General features: G+C 40.5%; 1 protein-coding gene across 2 annotated transcripts in view; it reads left to right on the plus strand.

Moving 5' to 3' along the window:
* The window catches only part of POLR3B (RNA polymerase III subunit B), a 138,752-nt gene that overhangs the window by 23,146 nt on the left and 98,421 nt on the right, over positions 1 to 17,185 (plus strand). For both annotated transcript variants that reach the window (XM_036760385.1, XM_036760386.1), the window contains one exon: positions 17,021 to 17,143. In XM_036760385.1, the coding sequence (XP_036616280.1) occupies positions 17,021 to 17,143 (123 nt within the window). The remainder of the gene's footprint in view (positions 1 to 17,020; positions 17,144 to 17,185) is intronic.

A 17,185-nucleotide genomic window follows, 5' to 3' on the forward strand; every position in this document is an offset into this window, starting at 1 on the left:
TCCTGTTAATATGATCTTCATCAATTGGCCAGTAATTTGATGTAATAATCATTCCAAATCATCATTGGAATTCTCCCTCTAAATGAAAACAGATGTAAAGAAGTTAGGCTTTTATAGTAATCTTGGGGAAAAAAGTGATGTGGACTAGTGTGGTTATAGTATGAGTGAAAAGGAATTGACAGTTGGGAGGAAGCTGATGAAGCTATTAGACATGGTATGGTACAGCATCCCCTCAATGAGATTTACAGGCATCTGAAAGATATCAGCCTGGCCATCCATAGTGGAAAACCCAAGTGGATGGAAGAACACCCATTATCCCCATTGTAATATGCCACTGTAGGAGCTGCCCACTGAGTTGGTCAGTCACTAGTATATCTTGGATTGAATCTGTAGGTAGATGGTGAGCCAAAATTGAGTAAGAGAAGAGCTTGTGCTGGCTTGCATTTGTGAAATGGTTGTTTCAGAGATCTTAAGATCCTGTCTGCATAAAAACCTGTTTTTTTTCTCCAAACACCAATTTTATACCAGTGGTGCACTGTGGTTGCAGATTTTGAAACATACATCTCAGAAGAATTGTCAGTTAGCCAAAAGACCGTAGAAAGACATGTAGCAGGTATAAGGAGCTTATGGCAAAACTCTAAAGATAATATGCATATGCATCATGGTGTGAAAGACTATGAATAATTGGAAAACAAGATGGGCTGATCATATAGCAAGAGGGAGGGATAATGGACAGCCCAGACCCTGTACTGGTATCCATATGGTATGAAAAGAATGAATAAAAGATCTCTGGTGTGTTAGGTAGATAGTCCTGTGGAGGATGTATAGAAGCACATTACTGATAATTATAGACGATAAGAAGGCTTGGAGGGGCTGCTGTCTCTGCCAGTGGAGGGAGAAGTACCTCATGGAAGAATGGAAGAAGAGAGCCTGAAACTTAGAGACTTAACTGGACCAGATAGCTCTTTAAAGACCATTACAACTTTGATTGTAATGAAGATGCTTAATTCCTATTAGATTGACTCTTGACTGGAACTCAGCTCTTCCTAACTCTGACACCTAGTCTCAATTTCCATTATGTCAGGGCTACACGTGTATTGATACAGTTCTGATTCTGCTGATTTTATTTTTTGTCTCTTTATGTAGGCCTTTGTGTTCTTGTATGCTTAATATTTAGAATTTTATGGCATTATAATATTCATTACATTAATAATCTATAACTGATTTAGCCATTCTTCAGTTTTGGACATACAGATTATTTCTAAATTTTTTGCTATTACTAGTAGAACAACTATGACTATTTTTGTACATTTAGGTCCCTTTTTTCTTCTTTTATTGTTTTTGGGGTAAAGTCCCATCAGAATACCTTCACTGGTTTGTAGAGCTAGTTGGGTAGAGTGGAGAGGACTAGATTTAGCTTCAGGAAGATCTGGGTTCAAATCCCACCTCAGATATTTGCAAGCTGTGTGACCCTAGGCAAGCCACTTAGTCCCTTTTGCCTCAGTTTCCTTATGTAAAAAGGTGAGTCAGGAATAATATCTCAGTAGGCAGGTGTGAAGATCAAATGACATTTACAGTTTGAAGATCTTTTCTTGTGATTTGCTACCAGCTCCTATTTCCTTTTTGTATATAGTCGGTTCATGTCCTTTGACCACTGCTCATTTGGAGGAGATGGTATGTGCAACATACTAGTTTTACACTTTTAGAGCTGTCATATTAAAATCTGTTCTCCAAGGTTGTGAGCTTTCTCCTTAGGAACTTTGCTGTGGAATTACTAGGTTCTCTTCCTGCCCAGCCCCCCACCCCCACCCCCCGCCATCATTGGGAGACTGTATATAATGACAGTCTTCGCTGATGTGTTGGTTAGTGTGATTGAACTGTTTCTCTCCCCTCCTTTTTAAATAATCTGTTTTAGGACAAGTTTGGAAATGAAGATGATGATATAAAAACAACAGGCTGATACAGTTTGTTTTAAACGATGCGGTTCTTGCTCTCACTTTGTAGAGAACCTTTTAGCTAGTGCCTGGCAGGCATCATCCAGTTTTCTGGTAGCCGTATCAAGCCCAGCATGTCCAAACATAACCCATCTTTCTCCTTAAATCCAGCTGGCTTTCAAATATCCCCATTTCTTTTGAGAGCACCATTGATCTTGGCAGTCACTGAGGTTTGCAGACTTGGAGTCAGCCTTGTCTCTCGCCTCTCCCTCATCACCCACCTTCAATCCATTGCCACATTGATCGATTCTGCTTCTACCGCATCTCTTGCATCCATTTGTTTTCTTTTTCCACAGCCACCACATTAGTTCAGGTCTTTATTACCTCTCTTGGACTACCGCAGTAACCTTTTCTTTATGTGTTTATTGAGCTTTCGTTTTTCTTTTTACATCATCATATTTGCCCCATTATTTCTCCCCTTCCAGAAAGTCATCTCATTTAACAAATAGGTTTTTTTAAGACAAAAAATAGAAAAGAGAAAAATCAGCACAACTGACCAGTACATGAGAAAATCCAAAACCATGTGCTATGAGCAACACTCATAGACTGTCACCTCTGAAGGAGTGGGCTGGGAACATTTTGTGTCTTTTCTTTCAGGCTGTGCTTGTGATGATTGTGTGTGTGTGTGTGTATGTGTGTGTGTTCTTTCCGTGTACACTGTTGTGGCCATTGTGTCTATGGTTTTCTTGGCTCTGCTTACTTGACTTGCATCAGTTCATGTAGATCTTCCATGCCTCTCTCTATTCTTCACTGTTGTCATGTCATATGTCACAGAAGGATTCCATGACATTCGTTTACCACAGTGCATTTAGCCGTTCTCTAGTCAATGGGCACCTACCATGTTCGCTATTCCTTACTGTCACAGTAAGGGCTGCTGTAAGTATTTTGGCATCAATGGTCTCCTTTGTATATAAGCCCAGTAGTGGAGTCTTTGGGCCAAAGGGCATGGGTATTCAGTCACTTCTTTGGTATAACCCCAGACCTGCAGTAGCCTTCTGGTTCTTTCCGTGCTCCCGGTCTCGGGCCAGCCTCTGAGTAGCAGTGTGGATTAGTGCTCCCAAATACAGACCTGATCCCACCTACCCTCCTCCTCTAGTCCGTGCCACCATATCTCATCTGGGACAAGATGCTCAGCTTGGCCTTTCAGCTCCCCCCAGTTGGGCCCCCACCTGCCTTAGCAGCTCTCTTCAGATTCTCCCCTTCACATACTCTCCTATTCTATCTAATCTATTTGTTATTCCCTAGAAATACAATTCAGTCTTCTTCCCTCAGCGCACCCTGAGTCTGTGTCTGGAATGTGTTCCTTTTTCATCCCTACCTTGTCAAAATCCTATTTTACTTCCAAATATATTTCCAGATATACCCCTGGGGTGTCCCCCTCCACAGTAAAGCTTGAGCCGTGGCAAGTCCTGACCTGGGAGTTGAAGGACCCAAGTTCAAATCTGAGTCCTGCCACCAAGGTCGCCTGGGAGACTTGAGGCTTCCTTAGCCTCCCTTAGCTTCATCTTTAAAGCAAGGAGGTGGACCCAGTGGCCGTTAAGGTCCCTTCTGGCTCGAGAGCCATGATCCATGAGACCTTGGCTAGTCCAGTCACCCTCATCTCTCCTTGTTACTGAGCTTTCTCTCTTGAAGTCACATTGTAGACTTTATATTTACTCATACATGTTGATTGTGTTTCCTCTGTAGAATATCAGCTCCTTTGGGTGCAGAGATGATTATTCTTTTTCATCCTTGTATTCCGAGTGCCTTAGTCTGGTGCTGCCGTAGAGTAGGTATTTACATGTTGGAAATGAAGTCGTTTTCTTTTTTCTCGATACTTTTTGGTTTAAATTGGATGCCCTCCACTGTCATCAGTGCCACTACCAATTTTCATGCCTCGCTAGTGGAGTGGTAACTTTTAGACTAGCACTTCATTTTCAATCTTCTTACAACTTTCTGGATAAAATGGGTTTCCTGTAAGTAGGTGTTGTTGGAACCTTTTTTTGGATTTGTTCTTTGACTCTCGCATTTTGAGAGGTATGGGGAGTTTAGCCTTTTTGCATTTGGTTATAATTGTTAGGTTTGTCTTTTCTTCAGTCATTATACCGGATGAGAATGGATACTTTCTTGTTCTTATTTCTGTTATTAGTCCAAATGTTACACAAGAGTTCCATACAGAATTCCTTTGCTTTAAATGAATAATTGTTAAGAAAAATACGAGTATTTTTCTATAATAATAACAAAATTCAAGACGCAGTAATAGAGAGGGAATTTTCATTCAGAAAATCTACAAAATACTTAAAATATCCAGGAGTCAGTCTCCCAGGGCACACTGAGTATCTTTAGAGATATGGTTACGCAATCAGTGCTTCTTAAAGGAATAAAGAACATTCTGAAAAGCCAGAGTACACAAAAGCTAGACACAAAAACAGCATTTATTTGGGAGTGTGCAAGATCTGGAATATAGAAGAGAATAATGAAAAAAGTAGTAATTAAGGGAGACTGTCACTTCCAGACCTCAAATTATATTATAAAGCAGCAGATCAGTGGAACAGACTAGGTGAGGAAGAATCAGAAATAAGCAAACTTAATAAACCAGCCTTTAATAAACTTGGGAACATATATTAACTAGGGGATAAAGCTCATTTGGCAAGAGTTGCTGGGAAAATTGGAAAGCAATATAATAGAAATTAGGTTTAGACCAAATCTTATACTATTATACACAGTAAATTCAAAATGGATATTTGACATGAATATTAAAGATCATACTGTTAAAAAAAATTAGAAGAGAAGCCAATCATGTAACGTTCATGGCTCTGGGGGTGGACTCTAAACCAAACAAGGGATAGAAACAGTAGCAAAAGATGAAATAGATAATTTTGATTACATGTTATCAAGCTGTGCATGAACAAAATTAGTGCAATTAGGATAAGGAGGGATGCAGTTGAATGGGACAAACATCCTTATATCCAATAGCTCTGATCAAGGTCTGATATCCAAAACACATAGGCAGTTAATATAAATACATAAAATCAAAAGCCATTCTCCAATGGATAATGGGTCAAAGGGTCAATATAATTCAAAACAATTCTGAAGTTTTACCTCGTACCCAGCAAATAGGCAAAGATGGCAAAAGATGAGCATAGTTATTATTGTAAGAGTTGTGGGAAGATGGGCACACCGATGCATTCTTGATGGAGCTGTGAATTGAACCAATCTTAAATAATACAAAGAAAATTACTAAAATGTCCATACCCTTTGACCTGGAGAACTCATACCTAAGCATATATCCCAAGAAGATTGATGGCAAAGAGAAAGGCCCCATATGCACCAAAATATTTGTAGCAGCACTTTTTGGTTCCACTTATTCCTATGCTTTCTAGTGTTTTTAATAGGAATGCGTGTTGTACTTTGTCAAAGGCTTTTTCTGCGTCTATTGAGATGATTATATGGTTTCTGCTAGTTTTGTTGTTGATATGGTCAATTATGCTAATAGTTTTCCTAATATTGAGCCAGCCTTGCATTCCTGGAATAAATCCTACCTGGTCATAGTGTATTATTCTCGTAATGAGTTGCTGCAATCTTTTTGCTAATATTTTATTTAAAATTTTTGCATCAATATTCATTAGAGAAATTGGTCTATAATTTTTTTTCTCTGTTTTAACTCTACCTGGTTTGGGTATTAGTACCATATTTGTGTCATAAAAAGAATTTGGTAGGACTCCTTCTTCACCTACTTTCCCAAATAGTCTATAAAGTATTGGAATTAGTTGTTCTTTAAATGTTTGATAGAATTCACATGTAAAACCATCTGGCCCTGGAGATTTTTTCCTAGGGAGTTCGTTGATGGCCTGCTCAATTTCTTTTTCTGATATGGGGTCATTAAGAAATTTCACTTCCTTCTCTGTTAGTCTGGGCAGTTTATGTTTTTGTAGATATTCATCCATATCTCTAAGGTTGTCAAATTTATGGGCATACAGTTGGGCAAAATAATTCCTAATTATTGTTTTGATTTCCTCTTCATTAGAGGTGACCTCACCCTTTTCATTTTTTATACTGATAATTTGATTTTCTTCTTTCTTTTTTTAATCAAATTGGCCAAAGGTTTGTCAATTATTGGTTTTTTCATAAAACCAGCTCTTTGTTTTATTTATTAATTCAATAGTTTTCTTGGTTTCAATTTTATTAATCTCTCCTTTGATTTTCAGTATTTCTAATTTGGTATTTAATTGGGGGTTTTCAATTTGCTCTTTTTCTAGCTTTTTCAGCTGTCTGCCCAGATCATTGATCTCCTCTTTCCCTATTTTATTCATGTAGGCATTTAGAGATATAAAACTTCCCCTAAGAACTGCTTTTGCTGCATCCCATAAGTTTTGGTATGTTGTTTCATTATTGTCATTCTCTTGAATGAAATTATTAATTGTTTCTCTGATTTGTTCTTTGGCCCACTCACTCTTTAGAATTAAATTATTTAGTTTCCAATTAGTTTTTAGCTTATTTTTCCATGGTACTTTATTAAAAATGATTCTTATTGCATCATGATCTGAAAAGGATGCATTGACTACTTCTGCTTTTCTGCACTGGATTGTGAGGTTTTTATGCCCTAGTACATGGTCAGTTTTTGAGTATGTGCCATGTACTTTTGAGAAGAAAGTATATTCCTTTTTATCCCCATTCAGTTTTCTCCAGAGGTCTATCATATTTGCCTTTTCTAAAATTCTGTTTACCTCCTTAACTTTTTTCTTATTTATTTTGAGGTTAGATTTATCAAGTTCAGATAGCAGCACTTTTTGTGCTAGAAAAGAACTGGAAACAAAGAAGATGCCTATCAATTGGGAAATGACTAAACAAAATGTGGGACATTCAATATAATCGTATTTTGCTGTTCTATAAGTTTTAGTGATTTAGCCAGTATAATGAAACTAAGGGCTCTTGAGATCTCATTTTGTTAGTAGGTATTTTATTTTACTTGTTTTAGTTGCTTATCTTTCTGGCTAGATAGCTTATTTGTTCAAGGACCTGTATGAATTATGTCTCCATGTTTTCAGAGTCTCAGATATCCTTATATTTTCAGAATCCTTAAACATCCATCTCCTCTCTTCATAAAATGTGAGTTTTTGTGGTAGATAGGTTGGTAATTCTAAGCTCATGGCTCATTCTTTTAAAATTTTTTTTTATTGCTAACTTTTTTTAGTCAATAAATTACCTAAATTTCCCCTAATATCCTCCCTTTATCCTTCCCAGAGAGCCACCCCATTCTTAATTTTGAATCCATTCCAATAGCTTCTCTGCCCTGAAGTCAGCTGTGGTCCTTACTGTTTTTCCTTAATAAGCTGCTACTTCTGGCAGCTTATAGAATTTTTCCATATTTGTTACTGTGTTAGAGTTTACATGTGATCTGTCTAGACAGTTACATCTTTGTGAATGTTCTGTGGATTCTGGCTGCCATTTCACTGGTTTTTACTAGTTATGGGGAATTTACTAGTTGGGGGAATTTTCTTTGTTAAGTTCTTAAAATGTAGTATCCAGATTCTTTTGTTTTTCCAAGTTTTTGATGTTATCAGTAATCTCACAGTTTGCTGCATTGTGTTTTGTTTCCTAGGTCTGTCACTTAGATCTGTATGCTTTTGTAATAGTATTGATAATTCCAATGATTTTCCTTCATTCTTTTGGACTGTGCATTTAGATGCTCTGCCACAAGAGTATTGGAGGAGGGAAAGGTGGTTTTTTGGCTGGGGGATCAGGGAAGACTTCTGGGAGGGGGGCACCTTATCTGCAGCTTGAAGGGAGAAAAGCGTTTAAAGAGGAGATGGAGTGTGCCACACACAGGAGAGGGCGTGGGTGAATCTGAGGAGATAAGAAGGGCAGGCTGAGGTGTGGGAATAAAGAGTAGCTTCATTTGGTTGGAGTCTAGTTTTTGAAAGTAAATCAAATGAAATAAACCTGGTTTTGAAAGTAGGTCAGAAACAGGTACTCAGTATAGGTACTCAGTACCTCTGGAAGGTATTTGTATTTTATCTTTGGGCAGAGTGGAGTCCTTGATGGTTTTTGAATTCAAGAGTAACACTGTATTACAGTAGTCCCCCCAAGAGGATGAGCTGGGAGAATCCTAGAAGATGAATGTAAGGGAGGGCAGAAGGACAATAGCCCATGGATGGCCTTCATTTCTTTAGGAGCCTGTCAATCCTCTACCCCACCTAGAGGGATGGTAGTGTCATCAATAAAACCTGGATGCGGGGAAGCTGTGCAGGTTTTGTTTAGGGTGCAGGGAGGGAAAAAATAATGGTTGTTTGGATTTTGAGGCAATGGCTGGAGCCCTTCAGCTGGAGATGCCCATTAGGGAGTGCTGATCACACAAGAGCTGTATAATCTGGGCAGTTGTTTGCATAGAACTGATAAAGTCTTAAAAGTGAATTAGATCACAAAGAGAGTTTAGAGAGAAAAAAAGGGAAGGCTGAAGCCAGAGCCTTTGGGGGCATCTGCAGGTAGTGTGTGAATTGAGAAAGGAGATCACTAAAGGAAATGAAACAAATGACCAGGCAAGTCAGGGAACCTGAAGAGGGCAGTGTCCCAAAAGCTAAGGGAAGGCAGAGTAGCCAGAAATGGAGGGCAGTGGTCAGCAGTGTCAGAGGCTTGAGAAAGGTCGAGGAGCATAAGGACCAAGAAAAGGCCATCGGATTGGGCAATTAAGAAGTCATTGGTGACCTTGGAGAGAGCTCTTTGGTAGAATGAGGACAGAAGGCAGATTGCTGAGGGCTGAGATTCTGTGGGCGCTGAGGAAGTGACTGTAGTAACCCTAGCCTGGCCTGACACCCTCCCTGCCCACTCTGCACTGGAGGAGGGAAAAGGTGGTTGCCTAAGGGCATGCGTATATGTGTGAATATGTATCTGTGGGTATACACACATATACATACATCCATACACGTATATACATGTCTGTATCTATATCTAGTTGTGTGTGTGTTTGTTTTTGAGGCTAGAGCAACCTTCCCATCTTTGTAGGTAGCAGGGAATGAACCAATAGAGGAGAAATTGAGGGAGAGGGAAGATGAGAGAGGAAGGTTCTGGAAGAGCTGGAATGGACCCAAATGAAGGATTAGCTCCAGCACAACGCAGGCTCCTTCTTCCTCTGAGACAAGAGGGAAAGACAAGATGGTGAAGAAAACCAAGAGGTAGACTTCCTATGGAGAGATACTGCCCCGCTATGTGGTTTTCTTCTATATCTCAAGCCCATGCCTTGATTATTTATTGCTTTCTTACTTGTTGATCTTTCCAGTTTTATTCAGTTATCTGATCATTAATGCCCCCCTTAAAAAAGGTGAAGTAGAAAGAACATACATGGATACATTATTTTGTATATGTTTTTTTGAGAAAAACCAACAATAAACATTTTACCCAGTATTTTTTGACCACTAAGAAGCCAACTTTTCCATCTTACGCTCAATGTGACCACGTGGCTGAGCTGCCACCACAGGAGGCAGTGGTGAGCTTTCCTTTCCATCCTCTGCCATTTCAACTTCTGTCATCCTGCAGCCTCTCTGAATGCGGCGTGGAACAGCGAGGTTCCACAGAGCGACCTTTGATAGGGGCTGAATTCAACTACCTGATGCAATAGTAAAATTATTTGAAATAAAAATTTCCCCAAGTTTGGTTTCATCAAAGTAAAAAAAAAAGAGCAGATGCCCTGCTTTTCTTTTATGCTTATCCCTGCTAATTTGTGACTTTATGATTTTATGTGTCATAGAGAATATTTCCTGCCCTCCATGCATGTGCCTTACTCAAGTTGGCAACTGGCTTCTGGTTCCCCTTTATTATCGTCATGTTCTGTGGATCTGTAGGCCATAGGGTATCTTATCTGAAAGATAAAATGACCATTCCACAGACACTTGAAAATACCCACTATGTCTGATTTACACTGCTCATTACCAGAAGAAATGCACATATAAGTAAGATCCAATCCTTGCCCTCCTAGAGCTCACCATCTAGTAGAGGAGGCCACAACACTATGCATCAGAAAGAGATGATGAGGGAAAATAAATTATTCCTAGGGGAGAATTGGACTCATTAAGAGAGCAGAGTTAATTTGGTTTAGAAATATGTGTCCTCCTGCTGTATGCTGAATTATGCTTGATTAACCAGAATCTTGGGAAAGTTTTTTTTTGTTATTGTTAACAGAATATTTCAATTAATTCTAAGAATTAACCCTCAAACTCCCCTTTTGTTGCAAACTTTGTTGAAGATCCTAAATACGTGAGTTCCCTTCCTGCCTTAGTAGGAAACGGAATATAGTGTGACAGAAAGAAATGTACAATTAGAGGCCCTGGTTTTGAAACCTAGAGCAGCCGCTTAGCAAACTGTGTGCTGTTGGGCCCCTTCATCTTGGTATCAGTTTCCTCTCTTCTGTAAAATAAGTCAGTCGCAGTGGATGATCTCCAAGATTCTTAATTCTAGTTCTAAATCTCATGACTCAGATTCTCTTGAAATGTGGAAAAACATATTTCAAATAATTGCAGATAAAGGAAGAAAGCTTTTCTCTAGATCTTTATAGACATGAATGTGTATATACCATATTTCCCCATGTATAAGATGCTTCCATGTATAAGATGCACCTTAATTTTGGGGCCCAAAATTTGAAAAAAAATGTATTACATAAAGTTATTGAACTCAGGTTTTATTCATCTGCTCATAGCTTTCAGGCATCTTTTGGGCAAGTCTGTTGCGTGTACGCATGCTTAGTCCATACCGTTTCATGAACCTCCTCCTTTGAAATCAGTAACTTCTTTTTCATCAGCAGTTCTTCTTGCCTCATGCGGAACCATCTTTGTGGACACAGGGATTCCAATTCCCCTTTGCTCTTCAATCCGTATCTTCAATTCCTTCTCTAAATCAGGCCATTTTGCTGACTTGCCTCTCATGGCCTTCTTCTGCCATGGTGTTTTCAGTAGGGTTTCTTCTTCCTGTGGCGAGTCTTGGATTGTTTTCTCAGTTGGAAGAGGACGTTCAGCAGCACAATTTCCATTCACTTTTGCAAACTGGATCACTTTTAACTTGAATTCAGCACTGAGACATTTCTGGGCAGAACGTGGCAAAACGTAACCTGACATACCAGTAACAAATGCGAAACAAGAGCGCAAAGACAACAAGCATGAAAAAGCGGGAAATGCAAGTAAAAAAATCAGTAACCACTGTATAAGACACACCCAGTTTTTAGACCCCAAATTTTTCGGAAAAGGTGCATCTTATACATGGGGAAATATGGTAAGACCGTTGTGCTTAGGTTTTTGTGTGAGTGATAAGAAGTAAAACCTTATTGATTTAATTTTATTTAGTTTTTTCTCCATAAATAAGGGCATATTTCCTCCTTTGTTTATAGTTGGTAAGTTCCCAGTTAACTAAACCTCACTTATTGCTCTTATTCTAAACATAGTAGGGGGTAGTAGAAGCACAGTTTTTTGTTTTTCACTGAAATGCCTTAAACCTGATAGGGGATTCTATCACCAATGCTTGCCATTGTGGATTATCTGATTATGCAAAAAGCTGCAGATTTGGTAGGGAAAAAATTGGAGATTCTGCTGCTATTCATTTTGTTCATATATACCATATTTGGCCAGTGGGAGCAGTGTTTGAACCCCTTGAGGACTAGTAAGCTTTGTGCTGAGAGAGACCTTTTTTCCCCCAGAGCCCGAGATTTCTCCCTTACCTGTGGCTCCTTGAATGTGACTAGTCACTGGGAGAACAAGTTGATCACCAGTAACAAAGCCGGTACATTGCTTCTCCAGAGTAGATGCTTAATGCTAACTATTTGTTAAATTGAACCTGACAACTTCTGTGTGGACTCATGACACATTCTGACTCAGATATCTAGTAAAGCCCAACATTTCTATTCTAAGTTGCCACATAGATATTTATGAGCCAAGACTGATTCATTTTTATGTCTGGATCTTGAATTGACTTCATTAGCAACTGTATCAGGACCTTGAAGTTGGAAGCTTTAGTGAGGATTGTTATAGTTTCTACTTTTTCTAAAAAAGTCTATCTTCCAAGCAGCACGCATTTCTTACACACCTGCTATGTAGTAGGCACTTAATAAATTAATAAATGTTTATTGACTGTTGACGACTATGAGCCAGACCCTGTGCTAAATGCTGGGAATACAAAGAAAGGCAAAAACCCATGTCTGCTGCCAAGGAGCAGGGAGACCTATGTGTGTTAGGTCCTGAATATGATCTTTTTCCTTGAAGTCTCAGCAGTGTCTGTAAAAGGCCTGTCACTGGCTGCATCTGATGATTGGTAACTTTGGGGAGGGGTGGTTGATTCCTCAGATCCATCCTCATAGTGCTTTAACTTGGTGACCAGAGAGGTGGTTTTCTTCGTTTTCATGCTTGTCTTACACAGAACTTACTTTCTCCAGATCTGCTGTTTGTTAAGGGGCGCTTGCTTATTGTGGATGAGAAAGTGTTGGTCTAGGACTGACTTTTTATTTGCTAGCCTCTTTAATTTTTGGTAAGCTCGTTTGTATGTGAAAAAGTTTCCACCGGCTTGGTTTATTCAGTTGCTGCTTTGGGGTGCAGGTTTTTCATCTGTGTTTAGTAGTATTCTGTTCTCAGTTGGTTTTTATAAGAGAGACAGAGTATACTGTGCTCTAGAGGGTTTTGAATCCTTGTCAAAACTGCCTTTTGTTTTAAAAGTCCCTTTCTGAACAAGCCTCTCTCCTTGCTCTTGAGCTGGAGGACCATGGGTGTACATTGTTATGTATGCTGTTAGGGCATTTGGCCTGGAAGTTGGTTTTGTTTCACTTTTTTATTCTTTGTACCAAAGGAATGTTCATTAGGTAAGGGAAGAAGGTATGTTTGGAAATGTTGTAAACAAGTCATTTATAAAACTGGAAAAAAAGTTTTGTGGTGACTGAGAAGAGAATCACACATCCATCTTCAACATTACTAACATTGAAATGCTTGCTGTTCCCACTGCTGGTGTGAACTCGAGACATCTTGGCTGGCCCCTCCTCGGTCTTTAGCTTTCAGCACTATGAAAATGTTTTCCATGAGGCCTTAGAAAGGTGCTGGTTCTGGACTTCACTAGTGCATGGCCTCCCACGGTGCCCTGCATGCAGGAGGCGTCTAATAAATACTCACTGAGCTGAATCAAGCTGGCTTGGTGCTTGTTGTGACCTCATGTACATAGCGCATTGGAACCTTACAACAGCCCTGCGAGGGAGGTGCTGTTGTACTCATTTACAGATGAGGAAACTGAGGTAAAGAGAGGTTAAGTGGATGTTTATTGAAGGTTGGTGGATTCTGAAACCCTGGAATGTTATGTCTGCAATCTGCTTGAGCAGGTTCTGTTAAAGATGTGAAGGCTTAGGGGCAGCCAGGTGGCCTGGAGTCAGGAGGACCTGAGTTCAAATGTGGCCTCAGACACTGGACACACTGACTAGTTGTGTGACCTTGGGCAAGTCACTTAACCCCAATTGCCCTGCCTTCCCCCCTCCAAAAAACAAAAAATATGTGAAGGCTTGTTCTCCCCCCATCAGCCTGTTGGTAGAATAATGGAGGAAGATAGTCTTGAATGGAGTTTCACATTTTGAAAGAAGCCCGATGTTTTTTATGAACAAATGTTGTTGTGATGACAGCTGGCACTTCTGCAGCACTCTAAAGTTTTGAAAACATTTTACATATTTTATCTTAGCTCAAGAATGTGGCATAGTAAGTCAGTAAGCATTTATTAATTACTTGCTGGGTGCCGGGCACCATGATAAGAGCTGGGGATTCAGGAATGATAAGAACTCTATCTCTGTCCTCGAGGACCTCACAATCAATGCCAAAGAAAACAGGTAAAGAATTAGGTGCCTGGGGGGCATAGACAGTGTAGATAGAACACATGTCAGTGGGGAAGGGCCTCCTGCAGAAGGGTAGCTTTGAACTGAGTCCTGAAGGAGGCCAGGGAAGCTGGGGATGAGGGAGAGGTGTGGGGAACGGCCAAGGCAAAAGCATGGTGTAAGGAACAGTAAATGGATCAGTTGCCAGGGAGGGGTACAGTACAAGTGTAAGCAGACTGGGACGCTGGTGCAGGGTGCTGTATCTGACCCTGAAGGTAGATCGGGAGTCACTGGAGTTTGTTGGATGGGGAGCTGACGCGTCATCCTTGGGTTGTATAGCAGCTGTTGTGGGGGCCGAAGGGAGGGCGGGTTGAAATGAGGAGGCACTCCGGGTGAACTGAAGTGCTGTGAGGATGGTCAGTCCCCTCAGCGGCCACAGGAAGATTGGAGGGGAAGGCGGGGCTGGGGAAAGAGGATGAATTCTGTTTGGCACCACGTTGAGTACAAGAAATCCGAAAAGTAGTTGGTGATGGAAGAGCAGAACTCACAGAGAATTCTGGGCTGGATGTTTAAAGCTGGGAGTTGTCTCCATAGAGATCACCGAATCCTTGAGAGCTGATGAGATTTCTAAGCAAGTTAGGCAGGGGTGGGGAACCTGCAGCTTTGAGGACACATGTGACCCTCTAGGTCCTCAAGTGTGGCCCTTTGACTTTCAAATTCAGTCACCCTTGGTAGATTTCTTAAATCTTTTTTGTGTCATGGGACCCCTTTGGAAGTTTGAAGCCTATTTGGACTCCTTTTCAGACTAAGGTTTTTAAATGAATAAAATAAAATACACAGGATTATGAAAAAATATATTGTTAAAATACTAAAATAGAAAGTTCCTGAACCCTAGGTTAAGAACACCTGGAATAGAAGAAGGCCCAGAATAGTGCCTACTGGAACCTCCATGGTTAGTGCACTTGACCTGGAAGAAAGTGCAGCAGAAGAGACCAAGGAAGACAGGAAATCCAGGGGAGAATAGTGTCCTGCAGACTTGAGGAGAGAATGATGGTTGACATTCTCAAAGGCTGCAGAGAGGTCAAGAAGGATGAGGATTGAGGAAAAAGCCATTAGACTTGGCAGTATTGGAGAGGGCAGTCAGTCAAATGATGAGACCATGAGCCAGGTGACTGAGGATTTAAAGTAAAGTCAGAGGAGATGGATGTACCCACTGGGAGTTGGCTGTAAGGGCCAGAAATACCTGGGTTGTTAGTTCATCCTTTGACACATCCTGGTTGTATGATCTTGGACAAGTCACTTACATTCTAAGTGCTTTAGTCAAAGCTAAAACTATACATTGAAGAGAGGAGGTTGCTGTGTGTTGGCAGAAGGTGTTTCCTCATATACGAGTTCTCTTTATTAATCAAATCCCAGATCCAGTCCTGTCTCTGTCTTGTCACTTCAGTGGATCTTTCCAAGGAATTGGAAGTCTTGTTGATCCCCATTTTCTAGGTGAAGTAGAATGGCTCGCTTAGTCACACAGCTAATCAGTGCCCAAGGCAGGATTTAAAGCCAGGTTTTCCCAGACTCAGAGTCTGTTTCTACTATATATTGCGTTACATGCAATACATTTATATATTCTAAGTTAATGAAGTTACTTTAGGTTTGCAAAGGGTTCTAAAAAAAAGAAAATACTATATACATTTCAGCTGTTTCCAACATTTCTGCTTCCTTTCCTTCCCACAGCTTCAGAATTCCCATTAATTTTACATTTCCAATCTATGTCTTTGTTTTATTTTGTTTTTGGAGGGGGGAAGGCGGGGCAATTGGGGAAGGCAGAGCAATTGGGTTAAGTGACTTGCCCAAGGTCACACAACCAGTAAGTGTGTCAAGTGTGTGAGGCCAGATATGAACCCAGGTCCTCCTGACTCTGGGGCTGGTGCTCTGATTCACTGTGCTACCTACCTGCCCCTACATTTCCAATCTAAAAGAGACCTCAAGGCAAATTCACGGAGGAAAAAGCAGAGATGAATGAAGAACCTTGGATGTTAGAGCTGGAAGAGACCTGAGAAATTATCTAGTAATCCAGCCCTCCCCTTTGCAGATGAAGAGTTGGGGCTCCAGAAAGGGTCACCTGGAAGGACAGTCAGGCAGCTTAACAAACATTTCTGAAGTACCTGGTATGTGCCAGGCACTCTGATAAGTGCTGGGGACAGAATAAGAGGCAAAATCCAGCATATGGCAGATTCAGGACCAAGACTGGAGGTTCTGCCTCTGAGCCCATCACTTTATCCACTCTCCCCTCATGGTGGGAAGCATTTTGATGCCAGTGTACAGATAAGAACGGCCTTTTCCAAGTCTTTTTAAACAGAAGCTTTTTTGGTGTTGTTTTGTGCAACCAGAAAACAGCAGATACTATGTTTGGAAATTGGTTATATCCTGGCAAGTGTTTCTAGTCCAGCCTTTGCTCTAGTTCTCGAAAGGAAGAATTTGAATGCAGAGGGAACTTTTGCCCAACTTCTGAGAACCACATTATTGCTTGGCCTAGAGAGGTTTAGTGAGCTTACTCCCTGTTTCTTGATCTGGCAGAATTCCAGACAAATTGTGCATGGACAAGCTTCAGCACCATCTGGAAGTCACGAAGACCCGCACTGCTGTTTGCCACCTTGAAACGCTTACTGATAAAGAGACTTTCCTAAAAGCTGCTAAGCACTTTCTTAGTGTATAAAGCTCTTTTAAAAACTAAGGTATTAAACGATTCCTATAGAATGATGAAAATAAAATGCTAAAATGTCCTACAAGTGGGATTTTTTTAGCTGTATCACAAAATGAGTGGTGATGGCATCCAGTAAAATGAATCTTGTAGCAATAATAATTGGGCCCTGTTTGTGATCCTTTATGTATCTTTCAGTAAAACTTAGTGTCAGAGATCACACCCTTTTGGCTAGGCAATTTCAGCTTGTCTGTCGTGGTGGCTGGTCTCCTCCACCTTCCTTCTTTATTAAGAATTTATACTAGGATATTTTAAAACTTTGCAAAATGTACTCAGAGCGTTTGTTTTCTTCTCCTTATCAAGGTTCTTCCCAAGCTGGAGCGTGTGCTGCCAATGCCAGATGGCACTGTTTCTGAGAGAAGAGCTGGCTTTTGCTTAGGAGTAATACCGGCAAACAATGCCAAATTAGCATAAGCAAATGTCAGCGAGTTAACACAAAGCCAACCCTCTTTCTGCCTTTTCTTCCTATCCTAGGCCATGGGTGTTGAGAGTGACCAAGAAATCGTGCAGATGATTGGCACTGAGGAGCACGTGATGGCTGCCTTTGGTCCGAGTTTGGAGGAGTGCCAGAAAGCTCAGATTTTCACACAGATGCAGGTGTGTCTTTTCATAGGTGTCCTTGGCCGTGGCATTCAGTTG

Source organism: Trichosurus vulpecula, chromosome 5 (genome assembly GCF_011100635.1).
Source record: "Trichosurus vulpecula isolate mTriVul1 chromosome 5, mTriVul1.pri, whole genome shotgun sequence".
NCBI lineage: Eukaryota > Metazoa > Chordata > Mammalia > Diprotodontia > Phalangeridae > Trichosurus > Trichosurus vulpecula.